Here is a 20,397-nt window from a genome sequence, read left to right on the forward strand (position 1 = left end):
TAACCCACTGAGCCACCAAGGCGCCCTGACTATATTATAATATTCATATGCTAATCTTCCATATGCTAATCTTCCATATAACCACCACAGGTAATCATGGTTATTAATCGCCTGTTTCTCCTTCCATTAAAAAAAAAAAAAGGCTTATGCAAGTCATATATACTTTATTTTTTATTTTTTTTTAATTTTATTTTATTTTTTCAATGTTCCAATATTCATTGTTTATGCACCACACCCAGTGCTCTATGCAATATGTGCCCTCCTTAATACCCATCACCAGGCTCACTCAACCTCCCCCCACAACCTCCAAAACCCTCAGTTTGTTTCTCGGAGTCCACAGTCTCTCATGGTTTGTCTCTCCCTCTGATTTCCCCCAACTCACTTCTCTCCTTCTCCCAGTGTCCTCCATGTTATTAGTTATACTCCACAAGTAAGTGAAACCATATGATAATTGACTTTCTCTGCTTGACTTCACTCATCATAATCTCTTCCAGTCCCATCCACGCTGATACAAAAGTTCGGTATTCATCTTTTCTAATGAGTAAGAACCAGTGTGGGGGCTCGTTGGCCTGTGAAGGGACCAAAAGGGAACTTCCATCCTCGGGTGAGCTTTCTCTGGCTGCCTCATGGAGCTTTGTGACCCTTGCAGGACCCTGCAGGCTACGCACATGACATCGTCCCCCTGCCCTCCCCACCAGTGACCCCGTTTTGCTACACATTTCGGGCAACCCCACATAGCTTCCAGTAACCAGGCAGATGTGGGATCCCATTCTTTGAGCAATAGCTGAGGCCAACTGGACCTCAATCCCAGTTAATGATAAGGGAGAGAAAGTCTGCTGCAGGCTTTGGGGGAGTTTCCTTCTTTCTTGCCTTCCCCCTTTCTGGTCTGGCTGTCAGGAGTGTCAGCTTTGGGAAGAGTCTTTATCCTGTTGATGTCCTTGAACTTCTGACTACTCTGTGCCTGCCCCCCAACCACTCCTGGGCTTCCAGCAACATCAGATTAAAGAAAGCCTTTTTGTGGAAGCTGGAAAAAAAAAAAAGGCATGGAGTCATAATCCTCCATCGTATAAATGGATCACATCTTCTTTATCCATTCATCTGCTGAAGGGCCTCTTGGCTCTTTCCACAGTTTGGTGACCGTGGCCATTGTTGCTATAAACACTGGGGTACAGATGGCCCTTCTTTTCACAACATCTGTATCTTTGGGGTAAATACCCACTAGTGCAATTGCAGGGTCATAGGGAAGCTCTATTTTTAATTTCTTAAGGAATCTCCACACTGTTTTCCAAAGTGGCTGCACCAACTTGCATTCCCACCAATAGTTTAAGAGGGTTCCCCTTTCTCCACATCCTCTCCAGCACTTGTTGTTTGCTGTCTTATTAATTTTGGCCATTCTATCTGGTGTAAGGTGGTATCTCAATGTGTGTGTGTGTGTGTGTGTTTTAAGATTTTATTTATTTATTTATTTGACAGAAAGAGATCACAGGTAGGCAGAGAGGCAGAGAGAGAGGAAGAAGCAGGTTTCCTGCTGAGCAGAGAGCCCAATGTGAGGCTCCATCCCAAGACCAGGGGATAATGACCTGAGCTGAAGGCACAGGCTTTATCCCAATGAACCACCCACGCGCCCTCTCAATGTGGATTTTATTGGAATCTCCCTGATGGCTAATGATGGTGAACATTTTTTCATGTTTCTATTAGCTACTTGTATTCTTTTATATATATGTGTGTGTATGTATATTTGTATATATATACTTTATATGTATATATATACTTTATATGTTCATATATACTTTATATATGTAATTTATAAATGCAATATATAAGCATTGTATATATGCATATAGATAGCAATATATGCAAGACAACATATAAGCAAATACATGTATTCTTTATTTCTCCTCATTTAATTTTTTACCCTAATGGTGAAATACACTGCACATTTTTTTGGACCTTTTCATTTTTACTTAATCTATCCTAGGAATTTTCTTACATCAGTATATAAAAGTTGTCTCAGTCTTTTTTGAAGCTGCATAGTATTTATTGAATCATACATATGATATATATGTATATGTATATACACACACATATATATCTGATATATATGATATATATGTGTGTGTATATATGTATAATTTATATATATATATATATATGCCAGTTTCCTATTGATACATATTTAGGTATTCTATCTATTGTTGATAACTAATACTGCTGAAATACCTTATATGTAGCCATCATTTTAGATGTGTGCAGTCTTTCTGTCCCATGCATTCTTAGGTAAAGAGTGAATGGTCAAAAATTTTCACATTTGCAATTTTGACTGGCGCTGGCCAATTGTCCTCTACAAAAGTTGTGCCTGCCCAAACTCCTACCAGCAATTTAAGAAACTGACTTTTCTCCACAGGCTTGTCAAGAAAATATGTTGAAGTTTTTGGAATTCTGCCTATTCAATAGACAAAAAAAGTATATTTCTTAGCAGTTTTAATATACATTTTGAATGAGTTTGGAAATATTTTCATTTTTTTTAATTTTTAATTTTTTATAAACATATAATATATTTTTATCCCTAGGGGTACAGGCCTGTGAATCGCCTGGTTTACACACTTCACAGCACTCACCAAAGCACATACCCTCCCCAATGTCCATAACCCCACCGCCCTTCTCCCAACCCCCCTCCCCCCAGCAATCCTCAGTTTGTTTTGTGAGATTAAGAGTCACTTATGGTTTGTCTTCCTCCCAATCCCATCTTGTTTCATTTATTCTTCTCCTACCCACTTAAGCCCCCATGTTGCATCACCACTTCCTCATATCAGGGAGATCATATGATAGTTGTCTTTCTCCGCTTGACTTATTTCGCTAAGCATGATATGCTCTAGTTCCATCCACATTGTTGCAAATGGCAAGATTTCATTTCTTTTGATGGCTGCATAGTATTCCATTGTGTATATATACCACATCTTCTTGATCCATTCATCTGTTGATGGACATCTAGGTTCTTTCCATAGTTTGGCTATTGTGGACATTGCTGCCATAAACATTTGGGTGCACGTGCCCCTTTGGAACACCACGTTTGTATCTTTAGGATATATACCCAGTAGTACTGCTGGGTCATAGGGTAGCTCTATTCTCAGTTTCTTGAGGAAACTCCACACTGTTTTCCAGAGTGGTGGCACAAGCTTGCATTCCCTCCAACAGTGTAGGAGGGTTCTCCTCTCTCCGCATGCTCGCCAGCATCTGTCATTTCTTGACTTGTTAATTTTAGCCATTCTGACTGGTGTGAGGTGGTATCTCATTGTGGTTTTGATTTGTATTTCCCTGATGCCGAGTAATGTGGAGCATTTTTTCATGTGTCTGTTGGCCATCTGGATGTCTTCTTTGCAGAAATGTCTGTTCATGTCCTCTGCTCACATCTTGATGGGATTATTTGTTCTTTGGGTGTTGAGTTTGCTAAGCTCTTTATAGATTTTGGATACTAGCCCTTTATCTGATATGTCATTTGCAAATATCTTCTCCCATTCTGTCAGTTGTCTTTTAGTTTTGTTCACTGTTTCCTTTGCTGTTCAAAAGCTTTTGATCTTTATGAAATCCCAACAGTTCACTTTTGCCCTTGCTTCTGTTGTCTTTGGCGATGTTCCTCGGAAGAAGTTGCTGCAGTTGAGGTCAAAGAGGTTGCTGCCTAGGTTCTCCTCAAAGATTTTGATGGATTCCTTTCTCACATTGAGATCCTTCATCCATTTTGAGTCTATTTTTGTGTGTGGTGTAAGGAAATAATCCAATTTCACTTTTCTGCATGTGACTTTCCAATTTTGCCAGCACCATTTGTTGGAGACTGTCTTTTTTCCACTGGACATTCCTTCCTGCTTTGTCGAAGATTAGTTGACCATAGAGTTGAGGGTCTATTTCTGGGTTCTCTATTCTGTTCCATTGATCTATGTGCCTGTTTTTGTGCCAGTACCATACTGTCTTGATGATGACAGCTTTGTAATAGAGCTTGAAGTCTCGAATTGTGATGCTGCCAACTTTGGCTTTCTTTTTCAATACTTCTTTGGCTATTCGAGGTCTCTTCTGGTTCCATATAAATTTTAGGATTGTTTGTTCTATTTCTTTGAAAAAATGGATGGGATTTTGATAGGGATTACATTAAATGTGTAGATTGCTTTAGGTAGAATAGACATTTTCACAATATTTGTTCTTCCAATCCAGGAGCATGGAACATTTTTCCATTTCTTCATGTCTTCCTCAATTTCTTTTCATGAGTACTTTATAGTTTTCTGAGTATAGATTCTTTGCCTCCTTGGTTAGGTTTATTCCTAGGTATCTTATGGTTTTGTGTGCAATTGTAAATTGGACTGACTCCTTAATTTCACTTTCTTCTTTCTTGTTGTTAGTGTAAAGAAATGCAACTGATTTCTGTGCATTGACTATATCCTGACACTTTACTGAATTCCTGTACAAGTTCTAGCAGTTTTGGAGTGGAGCCTTTTGAATTTTCCAAATATACTATCATATCATCTGTAAAGAGTGATAGTTTGACTTCTTCTTTGCCAATTTGGATGCCTCTAATTTCTTTTTGTTGTCTGATTGCTGAGGCTAGGACTTTCAGTACTATGTTGAACAGCAGTGGTCATAACGGACATCCTTGCCATGTTCCTGACCTTAGCAGAAAAGATTTCAGTTTTTCTCCATTGAGAATGATATTTGCAGTGGGTTTTTCATAGATGGCTTTGATAATATTGAAGTATATGCCCTCTATCCCTACACTTTGAAGAGTTTTGATCAGGAAGGGATGCTGTACTTTGTCAAATGCTTTTTCAGCACCTATCGAGAGTATCATATGGTTCTTATTCTTTCTCTTATTAATGTATTGTATAATATTGATTGATTTGCAGATGTTGAACCAAACTTGCAGCCCTGGAATAAATCCCACTTGGTCGTGGTGAATAATCCTTTTAATGTACTGTTGGATCCAATTGGCCAGTATTTTGGTGCTAATTTTCACATCTGTGTTCATCAAAGATATTGGTCTGTAATTCTCTTTTTTGATGGGATCTTTGTCTGGTTTTGGGATCAAGGTGATGCTGGCCTCATAAAATGAGTTTGGATGTTTCCTTCCATTTCTATTTTTTGGAACAGTTTCAGGAGAATAGGAATTAGTTCTTCTTTAAATGTTTGGTAGAATTCCCCTGGAAGCCATCTGGCCCTGGACTTTTGTTTGTTTGGAGATTTTTGATGACTGTTTCAATCTCCTTACTGGTTATGGGTCTGTTCAGGTTTTCTATTTCTTCCTGCTTCAGTTGTGGTAGTTTATATGTCTCTAGAAATGTATCCATTTCTATCAGATTGTTGAATTTGTTGGCATTGAGTTGCTCATAGTATGTTCTTATAATTGTTTGTATTTCTTTGGTGTTGGTTGTGATCTCTCCCCTTCATTCATGATTTTCTTTATTTGGGTCCTTTCTCTTTTCTTTTTGATAAGTCTGTCCAGGGGTTTGTCAATCTTATTAATTCTTTCAAAGAACCAGCTCCTAGTTTCATTGATTTGTTCTATTGTTTTTTTAGTTTCTATTTCATTGTCTTCTGCTCTGATCTTTATGATTTCTCTTCTCCTGCTGGGTTTAGGCTTTCTTTGTTGTTCTTTCTCCAGCTCCTTTAGGTGTAGGGTTAGGTTGTATATTTGAGACCTTTCTTGTTTCTTGAGAAAGGCTTGTACTGCTATATATTTTCCTCTCAGGACTGCCTTTGTTGTTTCCCACAGATTTTGAACCATTGTGTTTTCATTATCATTTGTTTCCATGAATCTTTTAAATTCTTCTTTAATTTCCTGGTTGACCCATTCATTTTTCAGAAGAATGCTGTTTAGCCTCCATGTATTTGGGTTCTTTCCAAATTTCCTCTTGTGTTTGAGTTCTAGCTTCAGAGCATTGTGGTCTGAAAATATGCAGGGAATGATCCCAATCTTTTGATACTGGTTGAGACCTGATTTATGACCCAGGATGTGGTCTATTCTGAAGAATGTTCCATGTGCACTAGAGAAGAATGCATATTCTGTTGTTTAGGGATGGAATGTTCTTAATATATCTGTGATGTCCATCTGGTCCAGTGTGTCATTTAAGGCCTTTATTTCCTTGTTGATCTTTTGCTTAGATGATCTGTCCATTTCAGTGAGGGGAGTGTTAAAATCCCCTACTATTATTGTATTATTGTTGATGTATTTCTTTGATTTTGTTATTGATTGGTTTATATAGTCGGCTGCTCCCATGTTAGGGGAATAGATATTTAAAATTGTTAGGTCTTCTTGTTGGACAGACCCTTTGAATATGATATAGTGTCCTTCCTCATCTCTTATTATAGTCTTTGGCTTAAAATCTAATTGATCTGATATATGGATTGCCACCTCAGCTTTCTTTTGATGTCCATTAGCATGGTAAATTGTTTTCCACAACCTCACTTTAAATCTGGAGGTGTCTTCGGGCTTAAAATGAGTTTCTTGGAGGCAACATATAGATGGGTTTTGTTTTTTTTATCCATTCTGATACCCTGTGTCTTTTGATTGGAGCATTTAGCCCATTAACATTCAGGGTAACTATTGAGAGATATGAATTCAATGCCATTATATTGCTTGTAAGGTGACTGTTACTGTATATTGTCTCTGTTTGTTTCTGATCTACTACTTTTAGGGTCTCTCTTTGCTTAGAGGACCCCTTTCAATATTTCCTGTAGAGCTGGTTTGGTGTTTGCAAATTCTTTCAGTTTTTGTTTGTCCTGGAAGCTTTTTATCTCTCCCTCTATTTTCAATGATAGCTTAGCTGGATATAGTATTCTTGCTGCATGTTTTTCTCGTTTAGTGCTCTGAATATATCATGCCAGTTCTTTCTGGCCTGCCAGGTCTCTGTGGATAGGTCCACTGCCAAGCTAATGATTTTACCCTTGTATGTTACAGACTTCTTTTCCCGGGCTGCTTTCAGGATTTTCTCTTTGTCGCTAAGACTTGTAAATTTTACTATCAGGTGATGAGGTGTGGACCTATTTTTATTGATTTTGAGGGGCGTTCTTAGCATCTCCTGGATTTTGATGTTTGTTCCCTTTGCCATATTAGGGAAATTCCCTACAATAATACTCTCCAATATACCTTCTGCTCCCCTCTCTCTTCTTCTTCTGGAATCCCAATTATTCTAATGTTGTGTCGTCTTATGGTGTCACTTATCTCTCAAATTCTCTTCTCGTGGTCCAGTATTTGTTTGTCTCTCTTTTGCTCAGCTTCTTTATTCTCTGTCATTTGGTTTTCAATGTCACTAATTCTTTCTTCTGCCTCATTTATCCTTGCAGTAAGAGCTTCCATTTTTTACTGCACCTCATTAACAGCTTTTTTGATTTCAACTTGGTTAGATTTTAGTTCTTTTATTTCTCCAGAAAGGGCTTTTAGCTCTCCAGATTGCCTTTCTCTAATATCTTCTATGCCTTTTTCGAGCCCGGCTAGAAACTTGAAAATCGTCAATCTGAACTCTAGATCTGTCATATTACCAGTGTCTGTATTGATTAGGTCCCCAGTCTTCGGTACTGCCTCTTGCTTTTTTGTGTGTGTGGTGAGTTTTTCTGCCTTGTCATTTTGTTCAGATAAGGTTTGCTTTTCATTCCTCTGGAATTCCTGGAATTCCGCTGGTTTCCTTGGTGAGTGAAGTTGGTCTTGGCTGGGTTTCTTGTTGATCTTCTTGGGGAGGGGCCTTTTGTAATGATTCTCAAGTGTCTTTGCCCCAGGCAGAATTGCACCACCCTTACCAGGGGCTGCACTAAGTAATCCGCTCCGGTTTGCTTTCAGGAACTTTTCACTGAGCGCTTTCCATAGAGCTCCTGAGGATGGGAATGAAGATGGCAGCCTCCCAGTCTCCGGCCCAGAGGAGCCAAGAGCTCGGGGTCCCACTCTTCAGTGCACCCTCAGAGAAATGCGCCAACCATCCCGTCTCCCTGGCCTCCGGCTGCGCTTGGGGGAAAGCGCTCAATTGCTCGCACTTGGAGAAAAGCACCTGGTCGCTTCTGTCTCCATGGCCTCCAGCTGCACTCCGAGCTCACCCAGCCTGTGACCAGTTCAAGGTAAGCTTCATTTGAGAGCTCACTCCTCGGCTTTGTCAGCTTCCCCACTCTAATACCTGTGAGCTCTGCAACACTCAGATACCCTCGGACCTTCTGTGACCCTGTGGGACCTGGGGTTATGCTGCCCCTGCATGGGCTTCCCCCCAGTTTAACCTGTGGAGCAATGTACCTCTGTAGAGCAGACTTTTAAAAAAGTCCTGATTTTGTGCTCTGATGCTCCACTGCTTGCCGGGAGCTGGCCCCTCCCCCACGCAGTCTATCTTCCCATCACTTTGGATTCACTTCTTCGCAGGTCCTACCTTTCAGAAAGGGATCAATTTTCTGTTTCTAGAATTGTTGCTCTTCTTCTCTTCAATTTCCCATTGGATTTGTAGGTGTTCGCAATGGTTACATAAGCTATCTAGCTGATCCCCTGCTACCTGATGTCATCTCAGCCTGCTACTTCTCTGCCATCTTGACTCACACCCCCACCCCCATATTCTACATGCATCCACTGCCACCATCATTACCACACTCTTCATGCTTCAGGACATCTGGGCAAGAGGAAGCAGAATCAGCATTCATAGCCCCATACACATCCTCACCAAGGTTAGAGTTGGCCTTCCTCTCCCCTACCCTAACTTTGCCTCAGCAAGTTTGCTATTTCATCCAATAATCCCACTCATAATTCTAAGACTCGAGGAATAACAGGACATATCTTCTTAAATAAAATGGAGCTACTTCCCCCTTACTGCATCAAATGAAAACATGAGCCTTAATTAACACACTTATCTTCTCATGCAAAACAGGTTATGAAATTTTCATGAATATTTATAACAATTTGTTGACCTTCCCTCAAAAGCAAATTAATATCATTCCTTCTTTACATTGTTAACTTAGTTAGCCAAATCTTTTTTATTGCCCCAAAATAATGCAAAATAAAACCCCATTTTTTTTAATAAAACATAAATCAGTAAATATTGAGGGACTAAAAAATGTTCATAACTTTTTATCTAGTAACCAACATTCTGGATGTCTCTTCTAAGAAAACAAACTGAAATATGCTGAACTAACATCTTCATGTCCAAGGGCATACATATGACAGTGTTTTCACTGAAAACTCTTCTTTGATTAGATTTTCTTGTTTGGTCTTATCTTAACAGTTCAAACATGGATGTTACCTTAACTTTCACAATCTTTGAACTTTAGATAGCCTGAATGGGGAACTCTTCAGGGAAATGGGGACTCTTGTTTAACATTGTATTTCAGCAAAAAGTCACTTGTGGAAAGGGCTTCATTTTCTGTTAATGAAATAGGTGAGCACTCATATGGAAGTCCCTAGTGCCTGCCTTCACCTGACCTTCAGAACTGACCTTTCCACTCTAATTGAGATTATCAATATTGGTATTCACTTATATTATTAAGCTTTTTCACATATGAGACCTTAATATATGTTGTTTCAATTCTTCCTGAACAAAACCCTGAAAAAAATTGCTGTGTCAAAGAAGCCACGTGACTTACTCTAGAACACAAAGAATTAGGATGGCAACCAAGCTCTGTCTGACTCTAACACTAATATTACCAACACAATCTTATTGAGAAAAAATGATATTCCTGATTCATCCTCTGCACATCTGCATCCCATCATACACACGTAAGCTATGTTGCTTAGCTTAGCAGGAATGAAGAGTCTCAGAAAAGAATTTGTTGGATGAAAACCAACAAGTTGTGCAAAAGAAAAATGGGGCAATGCTAAGGGGGAAGCATAGACTTTAGAATGAGAAGGCAAATTTCAATGCCATAGGTTATCCAGTATTGTAAAGACACTTGCTTGGAAAGATGCAGGGCTAATAAATATTCTCCTGTGTGCCCAAGTGAGACTTCCTGGAAAAAGAAGAAGAAGAAGAAGAAGAAGAAGAAGAAGAAGAAGAAAGAAGAAGAAGAAGAAGAATGAAAAGAAGAAGAAACTAATTGTAAGCAACACGATTCCAGTGGGCTTGACACTCAAACTGGAGTAAATCTTGGGTTGCCTGGGTGGCTCAGTGGGTTAAAGCCTCTGCCTTTGGCCCAGGGTCCTGGGATCAAGCCCCACATCGGGCTCTCTGCTCAGCAGCAAGCCTGCTTTTCCCTCTTTCTCTGCCTGTTTCTCTGCCTGCCTCTCTGCCTACTTGTGATTTCTCTTTGTCAAATAAATAAATAAAATCTTAAAAAAAAAAAACTGGCGTAAATCTTTAACACTAAAGCAAAGAAACATAGGTCTTTATTTAGAATGTTTCTAACTATCATTATATTTATTTAGAGGTATAGATATAGATATTTAGAAACTAAATATTTCTAAATATCATTCAATAAAATACTCTCCAGGTTTAGGGGTGTTTGCTCAAGTCCAGCCTCTAATTTTTATCCATCATCCATGACTTCACTACCTTAAGAAAATGGTTTCTCAATACAGTTATGGCATATGGTTTTGATAATATATAATCATATACTTTAAATTAATATTAAAAAGTTAAAATGTAAATAAATAAAGAAGTGGTCAATGTATACAGTGGAATATTACTCAGCCACTGGAAAGGATGAATACCCAACTTTTGCAACACCATGGTTGGAACTGGAGGGGATTATGCTGAGTGAAAAAAGTCAAGCAGAGAAAGACAATTATCATATGGTTTTATATGTACATGGAACATAAGGAATAGCATGGAGGACATTAGGAGAAGGAAGGGAAAGATGAAGGGAGGAAATCAGAGAGGGAGATGAACCATGAGAGACTAAGGACTCCAGAAAACAGGGCTCTGAGGGTTTCAGAGGGTTGGGAGGGGCGGGGAGGACATGGGTTAGCCCGATGATGGGTATTAAGGAGGACATGTATTTCATGGAGCACTGGGTGATATACACAAACAATGAATCATGGAACATTACATCAAAAACTAATGATGTACTATTTGGTGACTAACATAATAAATAAAATAATAAAATAAAATCGATTTTACATTAAAAAAAGAGAATGAAATAATTATTTTACCAGGTTGAGAACTCCCTGAAATTAGGGACTGCTAAGTACAACTTTCAATCCCCCATGGCTAGCTCAGCTCCTAATTTAATGTATTAGTTCAACAAATTGCTATTACATTAATGAAAATTTTATGAAAAATGGGGTGCATTTTGACCCCCTGACACTTTGAAATTCCTGTATTCCTTTACTTTTTATGATAAAATGTCCAGATTAGTCAGAGCTATCCATAAAGCCTTTCTGGGCTCCTCTCCCCTACCCTGATCACTCCATTGTTACAGTTTAACCAAGAACATGGACTTCATGATACTTTTATAAAGGTTTAGAACATTTTAATTATTAATGTCAGGATATTAGGGTAGAACTGGAGGGGGTTCCAACCCCAAGTCTACAATAATGGGACTATGTGATCTTGGGCAACAGACCGCACATCACAGACCATCAGTTCTTTCATCTGTAAAATAGGTTTGGATACAGTTTCTAGGTCTGTTATGTTATTTTGAATAGAATACATATTTAACTTATCTAGTATAATGCTCAAGTGCAGGCTCTCAAAAACAGCAACACTTAAAATATCTTCCATAGTATTCAGTATAAATTCAGAAACATGTTGAACATTTTACAAATATGTGTGGGTTGACTTATTCAATTGCGTAGATTTAAAAGAGCTAATACAAATGTCCATTTTACTTTATGGAGAATGTGCAGATCTTTCACCAATATCTCAAGATATCACCACGAGTTGATTATTCATTCAACTGCTTTGGTCTCTGCACCCTACGCTTGCCTCCTCAAGGGCATTGCTGTGTATGCATTTATATGCTATTCTTGGATTCTCACTTTACTACAGCTGCACTCATTGCAACTGCACATTCTGCCTTAGTTCAAAGGCACTGAACTCTTGTAAGGATGAATGACCTACATGTACTATTGATGTCTTGCTTAGTTCTTACAACAGTTTCCCAGTCATTAATACCTGCTCTTTGATTCTCCCACCGGCATGTATGGGTTAGTGCCACTAGAATTCTGCAGAGGGCAGACTGCCACAGGTGGTGTGAATGAGATATGTTCAATGTGAGAAGAGGAACTGACTGAAAGAAGAAATCTCTTTCCCATTAGTACTTCTAGGAAAGAAAAAAAAAAAAAGAATCATTGCTCTTCCCTAAGAAATTAAGTCAATGGGAATGACCTAGGTCAATTTTACCATAGTACTGACCTGCCCAAGTAAGCCCCGGTAGGGATAATTGGCAATGAATCAGTCACCAAAGAGCATCACTTAAAAAGAAACACAACCAATGGGGATCCAAAGGCCAGCCTCAACAACTGGCCATGGTGCTGAACCCCTCTATTCCTATCTTGAATTGTTGAACTGTAAAGTCCAATTACATAAGGGACACACATTGGAGAATCATCACTAAAAGTTGTACCACTGGAGCCTCCATGGAATCTGGGAAGGAAAACTACCTCTTCATTGGCCTAGGGCCATCCTTTAGACCACTAATTTGGATTTTCAGATTCTTCCTCCTTCCTTCTTTCTCTTTCCCTCTTCCTCCCCTTCCTCCCTCCCTCTCTTCCTCCCTGCCTCCTTCTTTCTCTGTCTCCCTCCCTTTTTCTCTCTCTGCCTCTCTCTCTCTCCCTCTTTCCCTCCTCCTTCCCTCCCTCCCTCTCTGCCTCTCTCTCTCCCCTCCCTACCCTCCTTTTCACATCCTTTCTTTCCTTCTATTATTCATTCATTTCTTTAAAAAATGAAATATTAAAAGATAAACATAAGCTAATCACAGAAAGACAATTACCATATGATTTCACTCATATGTGGAATTTATGAAACAAAACAGGTGAAACATAGGGAAGGGGAGGAAAAAAATAAATAAGACAAAATCAAAGAGGGAGACAAACCGCAAGACTCTTAACTCTAGGAAACAAACAGAGGCTTTCTGGGGGATGGGGTAACTGGGTGATGGGCATTAAGGAGGGCACTTGATGTAATGAGCACTGGGTGTTATATGCAACTGATGAAACACTAAACTCTACCTCTGAAACTAATAATACACTATATGTTAATTAATTGATTTTAAAAGAAAATTTTAAGAAAGATTATCATGATCATGAATAATATGAAATCTTTCCATCTTGGAAGTTGCGTGACAACATGGAAAGAACATGAATTTTGTATAATATATAAAATTTCATATAAATAACTAAGAAAAACATTTAAAAAATATACCAAAATGTCAATAGGAGAGATGACTGTAGGATTTCAGGTGACATATTTTGTTTTCCTTAAATATAATTATTTTTGTTTAATTCTTCAGGTTTTCTAAAACTGATATATAGTTTATAATCTGAAGAAAATAGTAAAAAATGATTATATATAACTACATTTTAATAGTGGTCATGCCTAATAACTAGCTGTGTAACTTGAAGAAATGATTTATCCTTTTTGAGTCCAATATTCTTTATAGGTAATTTGGGGCTAATATTCATTTACCTAGTTGAGCTGCTTTAAGGATTGGATAGGATACTAACACACCATGGGGAATCTGTAAATATCAGGGCGACATCATAGAGAGAAAGACTCATGGGGAGACCAGGAGCACAATCTTGGGGTGAGCATGCCCAGCAGTAATAATGTGTCTTGTGTCAAGCCCTAGTATTTGAGATGGAACCCCCTTTTTCCATTGTACTAATTGTACCTTGAGTACCTACATTAGGAAGGTGCTTTCCTAACTTCTGGAGCTACAGCAGTGAACAAACCTTGTCTTTGTGCAACCTACATTACAGATTTTATATTATGAGAAAAAGCAATTATCATCTTCCTTTCCCCTTTAACTTAGTGCTTTCAGAGATCTGGTGGTTCTTTCTGAGGTGTGAAGGGTTAAGGAACTGATATATGCCAGTGTCTCTCTGGAGAAGAAGATTAATATGAATTTACAAGAAACCTAGGTGGCTGCTTCAAACAGGTAAGTACAGGGAACACTCAAACTCACAACATTTCACTTTCCAAACAGATAAAAGAGATGAAGAAATTCTCAAACTATGAATAATAGTGAGAGAACAAATTCTTACTACTGAATCATTCACTAAATGAGGTTTTACTTTATCACCACATGATTAGAAATACACGGAATATGGAATCTGGAGGGAATAAAAGACTTATTTTCCATATATCACAGCAAGGAGCAGGTCCTATTCATTTTAAATACAATTTCCCTTCAGGAATACTGAAATAGCACAGAATACAGGACATTCAGATATTGTATTTCTTTTTAAAAAATGAAGAATATTAAGAGCTTCTCTTTTTGATACTTCACTATGTTTACTTATTGATAGAGAATATTCATTTATATTATTTTTGGTTTTCATGCCCAAGCTCCACAAGATAGTTATTCCTTAGCCCCAGATTATACATAAGTAAATGGAGTCTTCTGAGTTATGCAACTTTCCCCATAACAAATAGTTAGCACATGTCTACAATTAAAATAGGTGTTGCATGACCACACCTCCTCCTTTCCATCATGCAATACTGTGAATGCAACTAGTTTAAAACATCAGATGATGCATGTTGGGGCAGACCTTTGGAGGGGGAATGGCATATCTAATCAGGAATATAAATCACAGTAACTGGAAGATTCAGTGTTACTAGCAGAAGACACCTGTTCTGCCATTGACAAGTAACCATAACTTCACTCTCAGTGCACATGCACTCCATTCATCCATATCCCCTTTCTGAAAACTGAAGGTCAGGTAATGAACTGGCGCATTTTTACTGAATATGTGTATGCTTACCCTTCAGATAACTCATTGATAAGTTGTTTCTTTAGGTATGTTAATGCAATTAATCATGGTATTAGTAAATCCCCTTACTGCTCTCTTCTGGGTAAAATTCTGCTTCTAAAGATGCCTTTGGTTTACATTTAATGTAATGCATTAGATGTCAATTTTATAAATTAAAGGATTCCATATGTTCTCCCTGACAATATTCACCATGGTGGCTTAAAAGGTACTCAGAAATGCCTCAAAATAAAGACTTTGTTTTGGTTTTTGAGGTGAGTCAACACTAACTTTCATTCTTCTGTCTCTCCTTCTAATTATAAAAATACACTTATTTGATATTTTCCCCAGCTCTCCATACAACCTAAAGTTACAAACTCAATTCTGCTATAACTGTCCTTCTTTACTTTGATACCAAATAGTTAGTGGCAATTCTCTTCCACAAGTATAATATTCCCCCCTAATATACTAACAAAATCAGTGAGAGGCAGGGAATCATTCTCATAAAGAATGACACTTCCTTTTTCTTCACCTTGGGTGATCTCTCTATTTTGTTTGTTTCTTTTTCTATGGAAGAGCTTTTTGGTTTGCCTTTGCACCTTTGGGAATTTTCACCCCTGCCCTCAGCACTTGGTTCACTCTACCTTCAAAAGTACCTTTGAGCATATAAAGGAGGCTGAGCCCTTCTTTCTTTTTCCCTGGCATAAGAAGCTGATTACAATGAAATTATAATGATAGACTACCTGTGGTGAGGCAGGTCATGCTGGGTGCCAACCCATAGGGGGAGGATGGAGTCCTAAATACACAGGAGGCAGGTCATTTTGCTAACTTAACTGGCATTTGGCAAGTCTAGGGCTCACCCTAGCACAAGAGATGTAAAAGAGAGTGTTTCCCTTAACAAGACATGGGAATGAGCAAAAACATAGACTTTCCCACTATACATATGACCCTCTCTCTTCTTAACCAAAATATAAATAATAATGATAATAAACTAAATAAGTTAAAATATGTCTTCTCCACTTTTCCCTGGGGACTCAATTTTCATAAATATACTAATCAGAATAGAATGTGAGCAAGCTTCATTAAAATATGTGTGCATGTGTATTAAACTTGCTCAAGTTAAATTGTATTTAAAAAGATAAACAGATAAATATGTAGGTAGATAAATAAATACATATATATAGCAATGAGCTTGTAGTGATTCCTACCCACCAATATTATCTTGTTTCAAAGAATGCTATCCATGGCTTAACTATTTCACAAAATGTTTATTTTTTCTTCTCCAATAAAATGTCACTTAGATTATATTTCAGCAACTCCCACCTAACATACAAGGGCAATAAGAAATTGTAACCCACCACAAAATAGAGTTCCTGATAGTTCAACATGGAAAGCAACAAAGCCTGACCCTACCCAAGTTGAGATGCAAGGCAAGCCTCCCCTTCTGGAGCTCCAGGGTGATATGGTCTCCACGTTGACCTTCTCCATGGAAAAGAACCCCATCTCCTTGCATGCTCTTGAACTTCAGAGAGATCACATCTTTGAGAGTGCTCATCAACTTCTGATTGAACCTATATAGAAGGGAGCTTCGGCCATCAAAGTCAGCAACATCTGATTCTGGGAACAGGGAGAAAGGAGAGGGAGAGAGAGATCAGTGAACATCCTCATAATTGCTCTTCGTGCTTCTCATCCAATTTATAGGAATGTTCTTGACATTTGGAGGGTTCCATCTCAACAGAAAGCATATGGACTAGACCCAACCTAATTAGACTCAAGGGGATTATTCATTTACAAGCAGGCATCACACATTGAGTCAAGGTGAACTGATCATTAGCCTGGAAGTATAACCCTGCTTTAGTGATATATCATATTTTGCTTGATGGTACAGCACAAGAATACCACAAATACCTATGTCAGGCTCTATGGTGTCAGATGCCTGGTAGTAATAATATATCATGACTTATCTTCATTATTAATTTGCTTCTGATAGTTGGAGCCATTTGATTCCGTCACCTCAGGTTCAAGGTTAGAGATGAAAAATATAGTCTATTATTTACCACATCTAACTGAATAGTACTGTCTTCACAGAACCTGTGTTGAGAGAGATACTGAGGTCTCCTTTGAGTTTAGTGGAAAAGAATGTGCAGTAAAGGAAGACTTGGTGTTTGTACAGGGAGGGCAAGTATATTTTAACCTTACCATCCCTACCTATCCTGTGTTAGTGATATATATCATTTTATTTTTTATATGTAAACATATTTAATTATTATTGTTAATCAAAAATATATATAAATAAAGGAAAGTCAAGTAATCATGACCTAAATCAACTTATTTAGTGGATATGTATAAACATACTTGAAAATCGTATGCCAGAATATTAACAGAGGTTCTCACCTCACTGGAGAATATATTGAGATGGCAAATAAGTATATGAAAAGATGCTCCACATCATGATATTAAAAAAATACAAATTAAAACAGTAAGAAGATGCTACTGTATACCTATAAAAATGGCCTAAATTTGGAACACTGAGAACAAAAAATGCTGGCGAGGTGTAGTAACAAGAACTCTCATTCATTCATGGTAGAGATGCAAAATGGAGCAGCCGCTTTGGAAGACAATTTGGTGGTATCTTACAAAACGAAACATACTCTTAAACTATCCAGCAACCTCACTGCTTGGTATTTACACAAAGGAGTTGAAAACTTATGTTCACACAAAAATCTGTACATGGATGTTTATAACAGCTTTATCCATAATTGTCAAATCTTAGAAGCAACCAAGATGTTCTTTAGTAGGTGGATGTATAAATAAATTGGTACATCAAGACAGTGGAATATTACTCAGCACTAAAAAGAAATGGGCTAGCAAGACATGAAAATACATGAACAAAACTTCAATGTATATTACCAAGCGAAAGAAACCCATCTGGAAAAGCTACTGTTTGATTCCAATGACACAATGTTCTAAAAAAGGTAAAATGATGGGGATGGTAAAAAGATCAGTGGTTGGCTGAGTTGGGGAAGGGAATGATGAACTGATGGAGCCCAGAGGATTTCTAGGGCATTGAAAAGACTCTGTACGATAGTATCATGATGGAAATACCATATCATTATACATTTGTCCAATCGCATAGAACATACAACACCAACAGTGAACCATTATGCAAATTATGAGCTTTAGGTGATTATGATATATCAGTGTAGGTTAACCAATTGTAGTAAATTTTCCACTCTGCTGGGGGATGCTGATAATAAGGGAGGTTCTACATATAGAAGCAGTGGGTATGCAGGAAATCTGCATACCTAATTTTTTTAAAAAAAGATTTTATTTATTTATTTGACAGACAGAGATCACAAGTAGGCAGGGAGGCGGGGGGGGGGGGGCGGCGCGGAGAAGCAGTCTCCCTGCTGAGCAGAGAGCCTGAGGTGGGACTCGATCCCAGGACCCTGAGATCATGACCTGAGTGGAAGGCAGTAGCTTAACCCACTGAGCCACCCAGGCACCCTGCATAGCTAATTTTTCTGTGATTCTAAAATTGCTCTGAAAAAGTAATCATTTAACAATCAATTAATAGGCACTCTATTTGGGAGGTGTTCTATGTTATTTTCACATTATTTCTCCTATTTTTTTTTAATTATAAAAACTTTTGCAAAGAATTCTTATTACTTTTACAATAGAAAAAAATGTAAGGCTATTCAATATAACTTGAAACAAATTCATTATATACCATCTTATGTGGGTGGGGTAGTGGTGAATGGGTGTATGGAGAGGGTGGAATTAGTCTTATTTGAAATCGAGTGCTCTGAAAAACTCATTTTTTTAGTATTCACCAAGCAATTAAAATACTCAGCTTGAACATACACAATGATAAATTAAGTATATTATTTTGGCCAAGTTCAAGCTGCCCAAATTGAAACATTCTTTGTAAAGCCAAAATTCTGAAATGAAAGTAAAAATGAAATTATACTTTTACCATAATTAGTTTTAAAATGCAACTTCACAATGTATTCCTATGGAACAAAGCGATTCTAACCAAGGGTTGCTGATGATTCTCTAGACCCTAAAAGGAAATAGGCCAGATACAGAGAGAAGCTTCTCTTAGCTCCATTGCACAGATAGGAAGACTGAAGTCCAAAGAAGTCGAGAAAGTTGCTGCAAGTCCTCCAGCTAGTAAATAGCAAGACCATAATGGAAATCCGGGGCTGTTAGTCTTCAACAATATCTTTTTGTTGTTGTTTCTCTTTGTCGATTGCTTCTGTTAGCTTTAGATTTCATGGCAATACAAAGATGTGCTTTCTTCTGTTACTGCATTAGACTCTGGGATAGGAACTGGGTCCTTAAGAGCTTTGGTGTTGAGTGAATGGACATGACATATACTCTGTGGACAGCCAAGATAATATGACTTATGAGCTAAAAATAAAGGGCACATCCAGTGCTATGGAAACAGAAGGCTGAAACACTATATTGTTTTTGAGTGTGGGACAAATGCTTTCATGAATAAACACAGAATGTGTTATTGCTTTGAAGATACACCTCATGCCTTATGTCTCAGCCTACAGTGCCCAGGCTCTTCCTCTCTCCAATCTAGGTCCCTACACCCCTCTCTCCTAATTCATCATGGCACTAATGACCTATATTTCATTTCCTCAAATGCCTAGCTAATTTAGTGACTTACCTAGTCAAGTGCTGATGACATAGGTTACCTCCAATAAAGTACATCTTGCCATGAAAGTACATATTGCCATGAAATCTAAAGCTAATAGAAGCAATTGACAAAGAGAAACAAACAAGCAAACAAAAATATTGTTGAAGCCTAACAGACCTGGGTTTCCATTATGGCCTTGCTATTTACTAGCTGGAGGACTTGCAGCAACTTTCTTGACAGCTCAGGGGTTAATTCTTCATATCTGTGCAATGGAGCTATGAGACGCTCACCCTACAAAGTCATGGTGAAAATTACATAAAGTATACCTGGAAATGTAGAATCACTCAGCAATCCACCCCCCTCCATCCATTATTAATCCAAAAGCATTACTACAGTGGTAAAGATTTGTGCATTACAGTATAAAGATGATACGAAGAAAATGGTTTGATTTGGTATCTGTCATATTACACCGAGCAGGTATGCATTCAAGCCTATATCATCACTTGCCACATTCTTAAAATAGCACCTCATAACTGTCCTGTGTGATTCAACGTTTGCTACTTCCCTCTGACCCATTCTTTCATCCTCATAAAACACAAGTAACATCACAGATCGCCTTCACTAAAGCCCTTTAGTGAACTCCCTTTACACTAAGAATTAAAATCTCTCTCTGAGACCTCTCAAGATCTGCCTTTCCTGCTTTCCCACCTCATCTTTTCTTCAATCCCCAACCATCACTCCCCTTTATGTACTATGTACTTTCAACGTGTGTGTATGTGCAATGTGGGGGTTAGTTTGGGTAACATACGCAGAGCACATGTCAGGAGCCCTATAATGGTGTAAACTTTTTTTTTCCCCCACATGCGAACTTCCTTAATTTCAATCAACCTATAAAGAA

At 38.1% G+C, this 20,397-nt stretch overlaps 1 protein-coding gene across 1 annotated transcript in view; it reads right to left on the minus strand.

Annotated features, from left to right (window-relative positions):
- Nucleotides 1-20,397, minus strand: part of CNTNAP5 (contactin associated protein family member 5) — an 828,648-nt gene that overhangs the window by 450,399 nt on the left and 357,852 nt on the right. The window contains exon 5 of the mRNA XM_045066473.1: nt 16,265-16,468. Coding sequence (XP_044922408.1) covers nt 16,265-16,468 — 204 coding nt within the window. The remainder of the gene's footprint in view (nt 1-16,264; nt 16,469-20,397) is intronic.

This window comes from Mustela putorius, unplaced genomic scaffold, assembly GCF_011764305.1.
Source record: "Mustela putorius furo isolate JIRA1106 unplaced genomic scaffold, ASM1176430v1.1 tig00003867_pilon_pilon_pilon, whole genome shotgun sequence".
Lineage (NCBI taxonomy): Eukaryota > Metazoa > Chordata > Mammalia > Carnivora > Mustelidae > Mustela > Mustela putorius.